This window comes from Quercus robur, chromosome 12 (genome assembly GCF_932294415.1).
Source record: "Quercus robur chromosome 12, dhQueRobu3.1, whole genome shotgun sequence".
Lineage (NCBI taxonomy): Eukaryota > Viridiplantae > Streptophyta > Magnoliopsida > Fagales > Fagaceae > Quercus > Quercus robur.
In genome coordinates this window covers 22,471,946-22,485,026 of record NC_065545.1, presented here as the reverse complement: position 1 = coordinate 22,485,026, position 13,081 = coordinate 22,471,946, and the positions used below count along the sequence as shown (strand labels likewise).

General features: G+C 43.7%; 1 protein-coding gene across 1 annotated transcript; it reads right to left on the bottom strand.

The window, feature by feature from the left end:
- Nucleotides 1-10,704: 10,704 nt before the first annotated feature.
- Nucleotides 10,705-12,150, bottom strand: LOC126708298 (uncharacterized). Its single transcript, XM_050408100.1, has 2 exons — nt 11,623-12,150; nt 10,705-11,526 (listed from the first exon to the last, which is right to left on the bottom strand). The coding sequence occupies exons 1-2, from the start codon at nt 12,148-12,150 to the stop codon at nt 10,705-10,707; spliced, it is 1,350 nt and encodes a 449-aa protein (XP_050264057.1).
- Between the last annotated feature and the right edge of the window lie 931 nt (nt 12,151-13,081).

Below are 13,081 nucleotides of genomic sequence, written 5' to 3'. Positions count from 1 at the left end.
CAAAATAGTAAGATTTGTTAAGAAAATAATTCCATTGGATAAGCCATGCAAAACAAGATACTATGATGCCTCATATTGACTGGATATTGATTAAGTATGTATTGTATGGAGTCTCACATTTACGCTATACTAGTTAATTTGGGCTTTATTAACATCTATAATGAAATTCAATTATGACTAAACTAGTCCTTTTGGGAAATAGTACATATGTGGCAAGCATTTTTCATTGGGTCGATATTGATTAAGTGTGTGTTGTGTGGGTGTGTGTTGAGTTAAATATTAAAAGTCATTTTAGGATTATAATGTGGCTAGTACTGACTGTCAAAATGTTAGGATTGGGAGAATTGTTGGTATAAAATTGGTTAATGTCATAACAAGCCATGAGAAAGAAGGAAGAAGTTGACAAGAGATGAATGCTTCATTTGTTTTGAAATAATATATTTTCAAACGTAAAATATTTTCAAATGTTTGGTGTAATATGTAAAATTTTTCAAACAAACCACCAAAACTAGTGCCTCAACCATAGGAGTTGCTAGTGTCGGAGATCCAATGATTAGATCGCCAAAATCGGCAGCCAGAATGGTGGCTCCAATGATTAGACCACTATTGACCTTTGTCGAAATGAGGTCTCTAGTGACCAAACTGTCAGCATTGGTCGCTGGATGGTGGTTCCAACCACCTAACCATTGGGGAATTCTGCCTAAACAATGTCTTTAGTGACCGAAGCACCAACACTAGTCGTTGGAACAATGGCTTTGGCCACTAAACTGCAAGCAACTGTCGCTAAAGCGATGACTTCATGATCAGATTGTCTAAACCAATCGTCGGAACGACAAATCCAATCACTGGATCAACAACCTAGCCACCATATGGGGTCAAGGAAGGGAGACAATGTGATTTTGGAAAATGTTTTTTCAAAATTTTAAATTTAAAACGTTTTACAATTTTTATAAAGGATTTTAGGATAAATGAAAAATATTTTACAAGTTTGACCACATTTTACATGCAAATAAATACTTAAAAATAGGAAAATATTTTTTCAAAACAAACATAGCGGAAATGAAAAACAAAAATCCTAGAAATGGATGGTGTAGGGGCAGGGTTTTGGCTCTTAAGCCCGAATGATGAATGGGTTAAGGCCCAAAGAGCCCTACATAATGAATTTGTAGAGAGTGGGCTTAAAAGCTAGGCCTCAATGAATCAGGCAACGTGCACAATGGATTAGGGATATTAAGACAGCAAAGAAAGACAAGTTTAAAGCAAGGAAATCCTTCCTCGGCAAAGTCCAAGGAGAATGATTCTTGAATTTAGTTCTTTTGGACTTGGATACAATTTTAGCTCTTGTTGTTACAATGTGTTCTCTACAGATTTTTCTGATCCCCTCTCCCTGGAGGGTCTCTTACATTATATAGCTCCTTTTAGATGATCTTGGCTCTCCATTTGTTGATCATTCAGGCCACTACTTGAGTGCTTGTCCCATTAGACGCCTTCCGAAGCCCTTTGTAAGTTGGGGCAGCTAAAGCAGCACTGTTTAGGGGTCTTCTCCACATAAATGTAGCCAAGAGGTTTGGTGGGAAGCATTTAATATGGTGGTAGCCACAATTCCTTCAGTCATGTCAAGGCTAACCCCCTCCTCGAAGCTCTTTCTCTACAGTATGACCTCCTCTGATAATGTGCCACTGACGTGGCCTTACTGTCTGAGCGTGGGGCATCCTTGGCACGATAAAGGACTCCTTGGCCATGGATACGACACGTGGCACAAGTACCTTATTTAAATTCTTGTGCCCCACAATAGCCCCTCAAAACTCCGGTTTTTTCCACTTATCCAAGGAGAAAAATGGGGTTTGACTTTGGAATATTAATTCCGCATGTCTCTTTGATTTCCACACGTGAAAGCGTCACTTCATGTGTCCCGTAACAGTTCTAGCACTTTGGAGTCCGCAACGTCTCATTAAATGCTCCAGGCGGTGCTTTGTTCTCTACATCCTACGATGAGATGGAGATCCTATGGCTGGAGTTTCTCCTCAAATTTTGGGCAGGATAACTCTCACCCAATTCCACCCCCTATATAAGGCGCCTAGGGGGTTCATTTTCTCCTACTTTACAAATCTTCAAACTCCCAAGACTTCCCAAACTCTAAAGCTTTCAAGTCTTCCAAAATCTTCAGACCTTCAAGAAGCCTCTGAAGTAACCCTCGTCTTTATTTTCGTAAGTTTTCACGTTCCTAGGCTCTTTTATTCTTGGCCAATCTCCTCAGCCTTCTACTCTTTACTCCTTTTTCAAAAACATTTCCTTCACTTCTCTTTAGTTTGCTTAGATGGGTAGATTCACTCATCTCGTAGATTCTCCCGCTAGTATGGAGGGATATAGGGCTAGGTACCACATTCCCTAGGGAGTTTCCCTGAAGTACTGAGCTCCAGGTCAGTGGCTTACCCACAAAGGGGAATGAGAGGTCATCATTCCCATGATTGCCTTCATAGAAGGGGGAATGATGCTTCCCATAGGTAGAGTAACTAGGGGCTATCTGATTGCCCATAGGCTATGCCCCCACCAATGCGTGCCTAACCTATTTAGGGTCTTGGGTAGTGCAGACACTCTCAACAAGCAAATGGGGCTAAACCTCATCTGACACGACGTCGTTTGGATGTACAAGTGCCACCTGCTTGCAGACTCAAGGTATTACCCTAAGTTTAGATCCTCTGTTGTCAGGCTCGTCTCGTGCCTCCCTAAATCCAACAAGGGCATGAAGGATGACTTTCTGATAGTCTCGGGTCATTATACAACGGTCTTTACTACCCAGTCCGGGAGGGAGAGTCAGGTGAGGTACCCTAGGTTTATGTCTTTTTTTTTTAACATAGGCATTAGCCCTGTAGTTTTGCTGCTTTCTCCTTTCCTTTAGCACTCCATTTATTTCTAATGGATGGCTTCATTATTTTGATCGTGGTTTTGCTTCTTGGATGTTTTTGCAAATAAAAGACACGTAGCTCCCAACCTCAACCTCGTCAACGTCTCGAACCTTAACACGGTGCTGAGATCTGAAGTGTTTGTGAGCGAAGACAGGCAATTGAGAGCTATCCACCTCATCCTCGACTTTAAGCCCTTATCGAACAAGTTTCAGGATGTGAGCCACGCGATAAGAGTAAGCGATCCTCGACTAGCTCGGATAGACATCTTGATGCCCGGTTTTCTAGCTAGAGAAGATATAGTGCCAGTTGAGTTACCTCCCTGTCGCTCTCCCCGCGAAGCTGCAATCTTAAGAGAAGAGATAGATTTATCGCGGCTGTCACTTGAGGCAGAGATAGACCAATTTCGTCTCGAGGAAGAAGGAGAGGAGCAAGAAAAGCCTGTGATTCAGGTCTCAGACTCGGAGGGCAAGCTTGATAGGTCCTCCGTCGTTCGTTCCCCCAAGTTTATAGTTGCCCGGGTGGACAACAATTCATAGGAGGAAGAAGAAATGGCCCTGAATAGGAAGAAAGGCTTGAAGGAGCTTCTTGCGGATAGGGCTAAGGGGTCGACATAGAAGGACAACTTAGAGTCCCACCCTCTTCCTACTCTTCCCCCCCCCCCCCTCCTCCTCCTGTAGTTAACTTGTTCCCTATGCCTAACCTGAAGAAAAAAAGGAAGGAGAATGAGGTAGCTGAGGAGGGGGAAGTGGTTCGTCAAAAGGAGCCAAAGTAGCAAAAGATGGCCAAGAGCCAAGGGCAGGCCTCCTCGGTCAAGAGCAGGGAGGACTAGCAAGTGGCAGAGGTGTGCCACCAAAACCCCGCATGAGACCCTTGGCTGGAGATGGACGGGGCAGCCATTCCATGGAACTCCACCATTAGCGAGTTCCAGAAAGGGCACGCCCATTATCTGGCTAAGGCTCTTTAGCAGCACCTCCTCTTACCAAAGGATATGCTGCCTTGAAGAACATGAGGCAGCCAAACCTCTTTCTGTCCCTGAAGAGGGATCTAGCCTTGGTAAGTTCCTTTGCATGCCTTGCTAACATCATGTTGGGTTATCTTCCCCCCCTCTCTTATTTATTTATTTATTTATAATGTGCTCATCTCTCATTTCTATGCAGGCCATCCAGGAGGTGTTCACAACCGAGGAATGGGTGAAGGATGCCCAAAACGAGGCTAGGGTTGAGACAAACCTTCACGCCAATACCAACAAGGCCATGGGCGCCGTTGAGTAAAAGAACAGGGAGCTCACGGTGAAGCTGACAACGGAGGAAAGGAAGCGAAAGAGCGTTGAGGCCGAACTGAAGGATGCCCAAGACCAAGTTGAGAAGCAACGCAAAAGGCTTCATTATGCTGAAATAGAGCTGGCCATGGCCAGACAACAGGTCTTGGAGCTGAAGGTAGATTTAGAGAAGGCCAAGGAAGTTGCAGAGGCTTTGGAGAGGGCATTCTATGATCGTAGGGTGCAGGAAACCAAGGTCCGTTTGGCAGAGGAGCTAGCGGAAGTCTACAGGGACTACTGCCAAGAGGTGTGGGTAGAGGCGCTTAACTTGGCAGGTGTCCCTGCTACTTCTGAGTGAAGGAAGGCTGAAAACATTTACTAGCCCACTGACATCCCAGAAGTTTCAGCTGCACTCCCTCCTCCCGTTGCCCTTGCACCAACCTCTTATGAGCAGCCCTCCATCACCTAGGCCTTTCTTCCTCCTGCTAAGGTCTCCAAAGGGCCTAGCAAGGCTAGTGACCAAGGCCAGGGGGCTGAGGTGGCTAAGGGTAAGGGGCTGGCTAGGGTGGTTCTCGGCCAGAGGACAAGGCAAGGGCAAGGAGGTCAAGCCCTTGCCTAAGGCCAAGGGTCTAGAAGCTACCCTCAAGCTCAAGGATGCCACTCCCAAGACCAAGGATGTTGTTCCCAAGGCAAAGGATGCTGATCTTCAATCCAAGGAAGCTGATCCCAAGGCCCCTAATCCTCTTATCTCCCAGCCGGGCAACAAAGATAACCTTCCTCTAGCCAAGGCATAGCTTTAGGATCTTTTCCTTTTACTTATTGTTATTTTTTCTTTTTCTTTATATGTAATTTTCCTTTGTTATGGCAGTTTACCCTTGTTCATAATGTACTTCTCTTTTGTTATATGAAAAAATGTCAACTTTTGCTTTATGAGTATTTATCTTTCTTGCAACACTTATCTCTAGTTGGCTGTAGTCATTGCTTCGCCCTTTGCTGAGGCTTTTAGATTGATGGTGCTTCTAAGGGTGAACACCCACACTTTTAAACAAAAGTGAGTAGTAATAATATGTTGTTAGCTTAAATAAATTAAACCTATGTAAACAGTGAGAATAAATGACTATGTGCTGGTATTGAAAACTGTGTAATCAACAAAGAGGTCTAAGTCTTTAGAGATAAACAAAACACTTAGTAGGAAAAGGGATAAACAAGTGTTAATTTATCTAAGGTGTGTGATCCGAGGAACCAGACATAGCTCAGGTCTTGCTTAACACTTAAACAAATAATGGGGAGTGTTAATTTACCTAAGGTATGTGGTCTGAGGAACCATGCATAACCAATGTTCTGTTTAACAGTTAAGCAAATAACCAAGAAAATTAATTTACCCAAGGTATGTGGTCTGAGGAGCCAGGCATAACCAAGATTCTGTTTAATATTCAAACAAGTAATAGAAAGTGTTAATTTACCCAAGGCATATGGTCTGAGGAGCCAGGCATAACCAAGGTTCTGTTTAACACTTAAGCAGATAACCAAGAATATTAATTTACCTAAGGTATGTGGTCCGAGGAGCCAGGCATAACCAAGGTTTTGTTTAATATTCAAACAAGTAATAGAGTGTTAATTTACCCAAGGCATGTGATTTGAGGAGCCAGACATAAATAAGGTTCTGTTTAACACTTAAGTAAATAACCAAGAGTATTAATTTACCCAAGGTATGTGGTCTGAGGAGCCAGGCATAACCAATGTTTTGTTTAATATTCAAACAAGTAATAGAGAGTTTTAATTTACCCAAGGCATGTGGTCTGAGGAGCCAGGTATAACCAAGGTTTTGTTTAACACTTAAGCAGATAACTAGGAATATTAATTTACCCAAGGTATGTGGTCCGAGGAGCCAGACATAATTAAGGTTTTGTTTAATAATCAAACAAGTAATAGAGAGTGTGAATTTACTCAAGGCATGTGGTCTGAGGAGCCAAGCATAACCAAGGTTTTGTTTAACACTTAAACAAATAATGGAAAGTGTTAATTTACCCAAGGCATGTGGTCTGAGGAACCATGCATAACCAATGTTCTGTTTAACACTTAAGCAAATAACCAAGAATATTAATTTACCCAAGGTATGTGGTCCGAGGAGCCAGGCATAACCAAGGTTCTGTTTAATATTCAAACAAGTAATAGAGAGTGTTTATTTACCCAAGGCATGTGATTTGAGGAGCCAGACATAACTAGGAATCTTTTTAACACTTAAACAAATAATCAAGAATATTAATTTACCTAAGGCATGTGGTTCGAAGAGCCAGGCATAACCAAGGTTCTATTTAATATTCAAACAAGTAATTAACGTAACACATAATGTCATAAATGAAAACATGGCAAAGTTGCCTTTCATTAATAATAGTACCTTCACAAGTTATTTACATTCCAAGGTTGTGGTACAACTTTTTTGTCTAGATCTTCTAGGAAGTATGCTCTTATGCCTGCTACCGAGGTGATGTGGTATGGTTCTTCCCAATTGGGCCCTAACTTCCCCCATGTTGGGTTTTTTACTGTACCCTCAACTTTTCTTACTTCTAAGTCCCCAGGTGCCAATGGTCTTAACTTTACATTTGAATCATACCTTTGTTTAAGCCTCTGCTGATAGTATGCTAATTGAACCATGACATTTTTTCTCCACTCGTTAATTAGATCTAGGCTCTTTTATGATAGTATGCTAATAGAGAGTGTTAATTTACCGAAGGCATGTGACCTGAGGAGTCAGACATAACCAAGGTTCTGTTTAACACTTAATCAAATAACCAAGAATATTAATTTACCTAAGGTATGTGGTCCGAGGAGTCAGGCATAACCAAGATTCTGTTTAATATTCAAATAAGTAATTAATGCAACACATAATGTCATAAATGAAAACATGGCAGAGCTGCCTTTCATTAATAATAGTACCTTTGCAGATTATTTACATTCCAAGGTTGTGGAACAACTTTTTTGTCTAGATCTTCTAGGAAGTATGCTCCTATGCCTGCTACTGAGGTGATACGGTATGACATTTCCCAATTAGGCCCTAACTTCCCCTATGCTGGGTTTCTTGCTGTACCCACAACCTTTCTTAATACCAAGTCCTTAGGTGCCAATGGTCTTAACTTTACATTTGAATCATACCCCTGTTTAAGCCTCTACTGATAGTATGCTAATTGAACCAAGGCATTTTCTCTCCGCTCCTCGATTAGATCTAGGCTCTTTTCTAATAGGTGGTCGTTGTTGTCTGGAGCGAACAAGCTAGTCCTCAACGTTAGGAATCCAGTCTCTAGAGGAATCACAACTTCGGTCTCATAAGTCATTGAAAAGGGTCTCCCCCGTCGACCTATGAGAGGTAGTTCGATATGTCCAGAGAATATGTAGAAGCTCGTCCACCCATTTGCCCTTTGTATCATCCAACCTCTTCTTGAGGCCATTCACTATAACCTTATTGACAGTCTCGGCCTGCCCATTCCCCTGGGGGTAAGCTAGAGTGGAATACCTATTCGTGATACCCAATTCACAACAGTACCTTCTGAAAGTCTTACTATCAAATTGAAGTCCATTGTCTGAGATGAGGGTATGAAAGATCCCAAACTGAGTGACAATGTTCTTCCATACAAACCTTTTGGCATCCATATCCCTATTGTTTGCTAGTGGCTCAGTTTCAACCCATTTGGTAAAGTAACCAGTGCCAACCAAAAGCCATTTCCTATTTCCTACTGCTTTGGGAAAGGGCTCCACAATAACCAAGCCCTACTAAGCAAAAGGCCATGGGCTAGACAGAGGATTAAAATGCCTCCTAGTTGATGAATGTTAGGAGCAAATATTTGACATTGGTCACACTCCTTCACGTACTCTTATGCTTCTCTTTGCATATTGGGCCACTAATATCCCTAAGTAAGGGCCCAGTGAGACAAGGATATGCCTCTTATATGGCTCCGACAAATTCCTTCGTGCAACTCTTCTAGGAATAGCTCCACTGCTTTAGGATGGATGCACAGCAAATATGGCCCCGAAAAAGAGCGCTTGTATAGCTTTTGGTCCAAGAATAGCCAAAATTGAGGAGCCTTTCTTCGCACTTTGTCAGCCTCCCCCTTCTCCTTGGGCAAAATGTCATCCCTAAGGAATAGGACAATAGAATCCATCCAACTGGGTCCCACCCTAAGTTGATGAATCTGGACCTTCTCTCTCTCCATCTCAGTAAGGTTGCATAAATCCTCGACCAGGATAACCCGAGGTAGACTCTGTGCTAAGGAGGTTGCAAGAATGGCAAGGGAATCAGCATGCGAATTTCTACTTCTAGGGATTTGGTGTAAGGAAAAAGAGTCAAATCCTAATTGTAAGTGCCTAGCTTAGTTCGGGTACTCTTGCATTCTCACATCCCTAGCTTCCAGTTCTCCCTTTACTTGGCCTACAACCAACCTTGAATTTGAAAACATCTCCACTGCTCTTCCTCCCATTTTCTAAACCATAGCCATTCCTACCAGCAAAGCCTTGTACTCAGCCTCATTGTTCATGGCCAAAAAGCCCAACCTTAAGGATTTCTCAATGATGATCTTTACAGGAGATATTACAACCAACCCCACTCCTGATCCCCTTTGGTTTGCTGCGCCGTTAACATACACCTTCCAAGGTAGAGGCTCTTGAAAGGAGACGATCCTAACTGATTTTCCATCCATGCTCGGCCTTTCATCGTTTTCTTTAAATGAAGGCTCAACAAATTCAGCCACTAAGTCGGCGAGGACCTGGCCCTTTATAGAGGTGCGAGGCATGTATTTAATATCGAAGGGTCCTAGGATCGTTGCCCATTTTGCAACCCTTCCTGTGTAATCAGCTTTCCGAAGCAGTGATCGGAAAGACAGTTGGGTTAGAACCACAACAGTATGAGCCTAGAAGTAATGTGAGAGCTTCCACGTAGCATGCACTATTGCCAAGATGGCCCTCTTTAATGGTAAGTAGTGAACCTCTGCCTCTTGTAATGATTTGCTCACATAATAAACTGGTCTCTGCACCCCATTATCATCCCGCATCAGTACCAGACTCATTGCATGTGAGGCTACAGCAATGTAAGCGAACAAAATCTCATCCTCCTCGGGTTTGGACATAATAGGTGGTCGAGAAAGATATTCCTTTAGTTGTTGGAAGGCCAAGGAACACTTCTCTGTCCATTCCTTTCAACTTTTAGACCTCTTTGGGATTTCGAAGAGGCTGCAGGTTGTTGATTGCTTTAATCTGATCTGGGTCGACTTCAATTTCATGGTGGGTAACCATATAACCCAAAAACTTGCCCGAGCCTACCCCAAAAGAACACTTAGCGGCATTGAGGCGCAATTTGTGTTTGCTCAATATCTTGAAAATATCTTTGAGATCATTTATGTTCTCGGACTCCACCTTACTCTTTACCACCATATCGTCTATGTAGACCTCAATATTTTTGCCCAGTTATGGTTTGAACATCCTGGTCATCATTCTTTGGTAATTAAACCCTGCATTTTTCAGCCCAAAGGGCATCGCTTTGTAATGATAATTCCCTGTGGGCGTAACGAAAGAAGTCTTCTCTTGATCACCCAGAGTCAATGGTATCTGGTGATATCCCTGAAAAACATCCAAGAAGTTCATCCAGGGATGTCCCGCAGTTGCATCCACCAGCTGATCTATCTGAGGCAAAGGGAAAGGATCCTTTGAGCAAGCCTTATTTAAATCAGTGAAGTCTACACCCACCCGCCATTTTCCACTTTTCTTCTTCACCACCACCGTGTTGGCCAACCATTCAGGGTAAACACCTCCTTTATGGCCCCAGCCCGTTTAAGTTTGAGCACTTCTTCCTTGACAGCATCAGAATGTTCTTTGGATGAGTGCCGAAGTGATTGCTTTTTGGGGACTACAGATGGATTAATGTTTAAATGGTGACAAATGAAGTCCAAATCCACCCTAGGGGCCTTGTAAGCACTCCATGCAAATACATCAATATTTTTTCTGAGAAAATCTATCAGTTCTTCCTTCTCTCGAGGAGGCAGTTAAACTCTGACCTAGAAGAATTTTTCTTCGTCATTGCCAATAACAACTTTTTCCAGTTGCTCGCACTTAGCCCCTTCTGTCATGGCCTCTATAGACAACACTGGCACCTTTGATTGCTATAAGTCCTGCTCAGCAGAAATCGAGGATTCACCTCCAGCCTGATGTCTAATTGCGGCCACCAAGCACTACCTAGCCATAGACTGGCTTCCATCTAGCTCCTCGATCGGGTCCCTCGATGGGTACTTCACTTTCAAGTGAAGGGTGGAAAACACGGCTCCCATGGCGTGAAGCTAAGGTCTTGCCATAATAGCAGTATAGGGGGAGTAGGCATCTACATCGATGAAGTTCACTTCCACGACTTCTGACCTTGCCTAAACAGGCAACCTAATCTGGCCCCTCGGAAAGACAATCTTCCCATCAAACCTTATCATAGGAGAGTCATAGCAGGTTAGGTCCTCGGGCCTCAACTTCAATCCCCTAAATAGATTAGGATACATGACCTCTGCACCCTTAGTCTGCTAGCACTCTCTTCACATTATACCCTCCTATCCTGAGAGTAACTACTAAAGTATCATCATATGGTTGCAAGGTCCCAACTTTATCCTCATCAGAAAAGCTTAGAGCTGGTCGGACCCCCACTCTACTCCTTTTTGAATCAAGGGGCGAGTCTTCGATAAATGGTTGAGCTATAAACAACACCCTGGATGGCCGAGAACCAGTCCTTCCTGGAGCAGCAAGAATGACATTAATTGTACCTAAATGTGATCTTATAGAAGCGTTTCTATGAGCTCCCGACCCTACTTGACCACCCTGCCCGCTGGGCTGATACAAGAATTGCTTTAACATTCCAATTTTGACCAACTGCTCCAAGTGACTCCACAATGTCCTACAATCTTCAGTAGTGTGCCTCCGCTCCTTGTGGTGTTGGCAGTGAAGGCTATGGTTGCACTTTGTGGGGTCTCCCCCCATCTTGTTTGGCAATTGAAAGTATGGCTCATTCTTAATTTTCTCCAGGATTTGGTGCACTGGCTCTTGGAACACGATGCTGACTACCTGAGTAGTAGTAGATCCGGAGTGCCTCGTAAAATCTCTCTGAGGTCGATTGTTATTGTACCTATTCGACCTGAAATCCCTTCTATCTTGAGGGACCACTTCGGCTTTTCCCTTTCCCTGTTGTTGGTCCTCCTCGACCTGCTTATACTCATCAACATGGTCCATGAGTTGACGCACACTCCTAACCAGTTTCTTGGTTAAAGACTTTCTCAAATCATACTCGGCGGGTAAGCTGACCTTGAAAGTCCTTATAGCCACGTCATCAAAGTCCCTTTCTATCTAGTTGAACATCTCCCAATACTTGTCGGAATAAGTCTTCAGGGTCTCCCCCTCCCGTATGGTCATAGACAGCAAGGAATCCAAGGGCCGAGGAACCCTACTGCAAGTTATGAAACAAGCCTCGAAGGCCCTAGTAAGCTCCTTGAATGAGCTAATAGAAACTTCTTTCAGATAGTTGAACCATCTCATCACCACGGGTCCCAAACTGGATGGGAAAACTTGACACATCAAGGCTTCATTCTTGGAGTGGACGACCATTCTCTGGTTGAAGTGGCTAACGTGCTCCACAGGGTCCGTTCTACCATTATACATGGTGAATGCTGGCTGAGTGAACCGCTGAGGAAGTTTTCCCCCTTCATTTCTGTGCGTAAACGGTGATTTAGAGATCTGGTTAAGAGCCTTGCTCATAGCATCATTGCCCGTACCTTTGTGAGATGGACTCTTACTCCTCCGCTTGTAATGACAGCCCCCATCATATGAAAAAGACTCACTGGAGGGAGTCTTGGACTTGGACCTGTAGCTACCATCTCCATCATCATCAGAGGAGGGGTTAGAATTTGAGGGAGTCCTTCTCCGCCGTTTACAGCGTAGCTTCCTACAAAGACGATCAATCTCCAACTGCATACTTCTGGTATTTTCCTCATGAGAGATGTAACTCCTGCCTCGAGACTAGCTCCTGCTAGTATGCGTGGTGTGCACACTAATTTCGCGGTCCCTTCTTCGCTCAAGGTTGAGGAACTGGTCCTGACATTGGGAACCAATGGACTTCTCCTGGTCTTGCCTTGATCCTACAATGGTTGGACGCTAGCCTTGTTGAAGCTCAAGCCTCCCCACAGACGGCGCCAATTGTAGGGGTATGTTTTTGGCTCCTAAGCCCAAAAGATGAATGGGTTAAGGCCCAAAGAGCCCCACACAATGAATTTGTAGAGAATGGGTTTAAAAGGTAGGCCTCAATGAATCAGGCAACGCACACAATGGATCAGAGCTATTAAGATAGCAAAGAAAGACAAGTTTAAAGCAAGGAAATCCTTCCTCGGCAAAGTCCGAGGAGAATGATTCTTAAATTTAGTTCTTTTGGACTCGGATACAATTTTAGCTCTTGTTGCTACAATGTGTTCTCTATAGATTTTTCTGATCCCCTCTTCCTGGAGGGTCTTTTACATTATATAGCTCCTTTTAGATGATCTTGGCCCTCCGTTCGTTGATCGTCCAAGCCACTACTTAAGTACTTGTCCTATCAGACACCTTCCCAAGCCCCTTGTGAGTTGGAGCAGCCAAGGCAGCATTGTTCAGGAGTCTTCTCCACATAAATGCAATCAGGAGATTTGGTGGGATGCATTAAATGTGGTGGTAGACACCATCCCTTCAGTCATGTCAGGGCTAACCCCTTCCTCGAAACTCTTTCTCTATAGTATGACCTCCTCTGGTAACGTGCCATGACGTGGCCTTACTATCCGAGCGTGGGGCCTCCTCAGCATGATAATGGACTCCTCGGCCATGGATACGACACGTGGCACAAGTACCTTATTTAAATTCTTGTGCCCCACAGATGGCT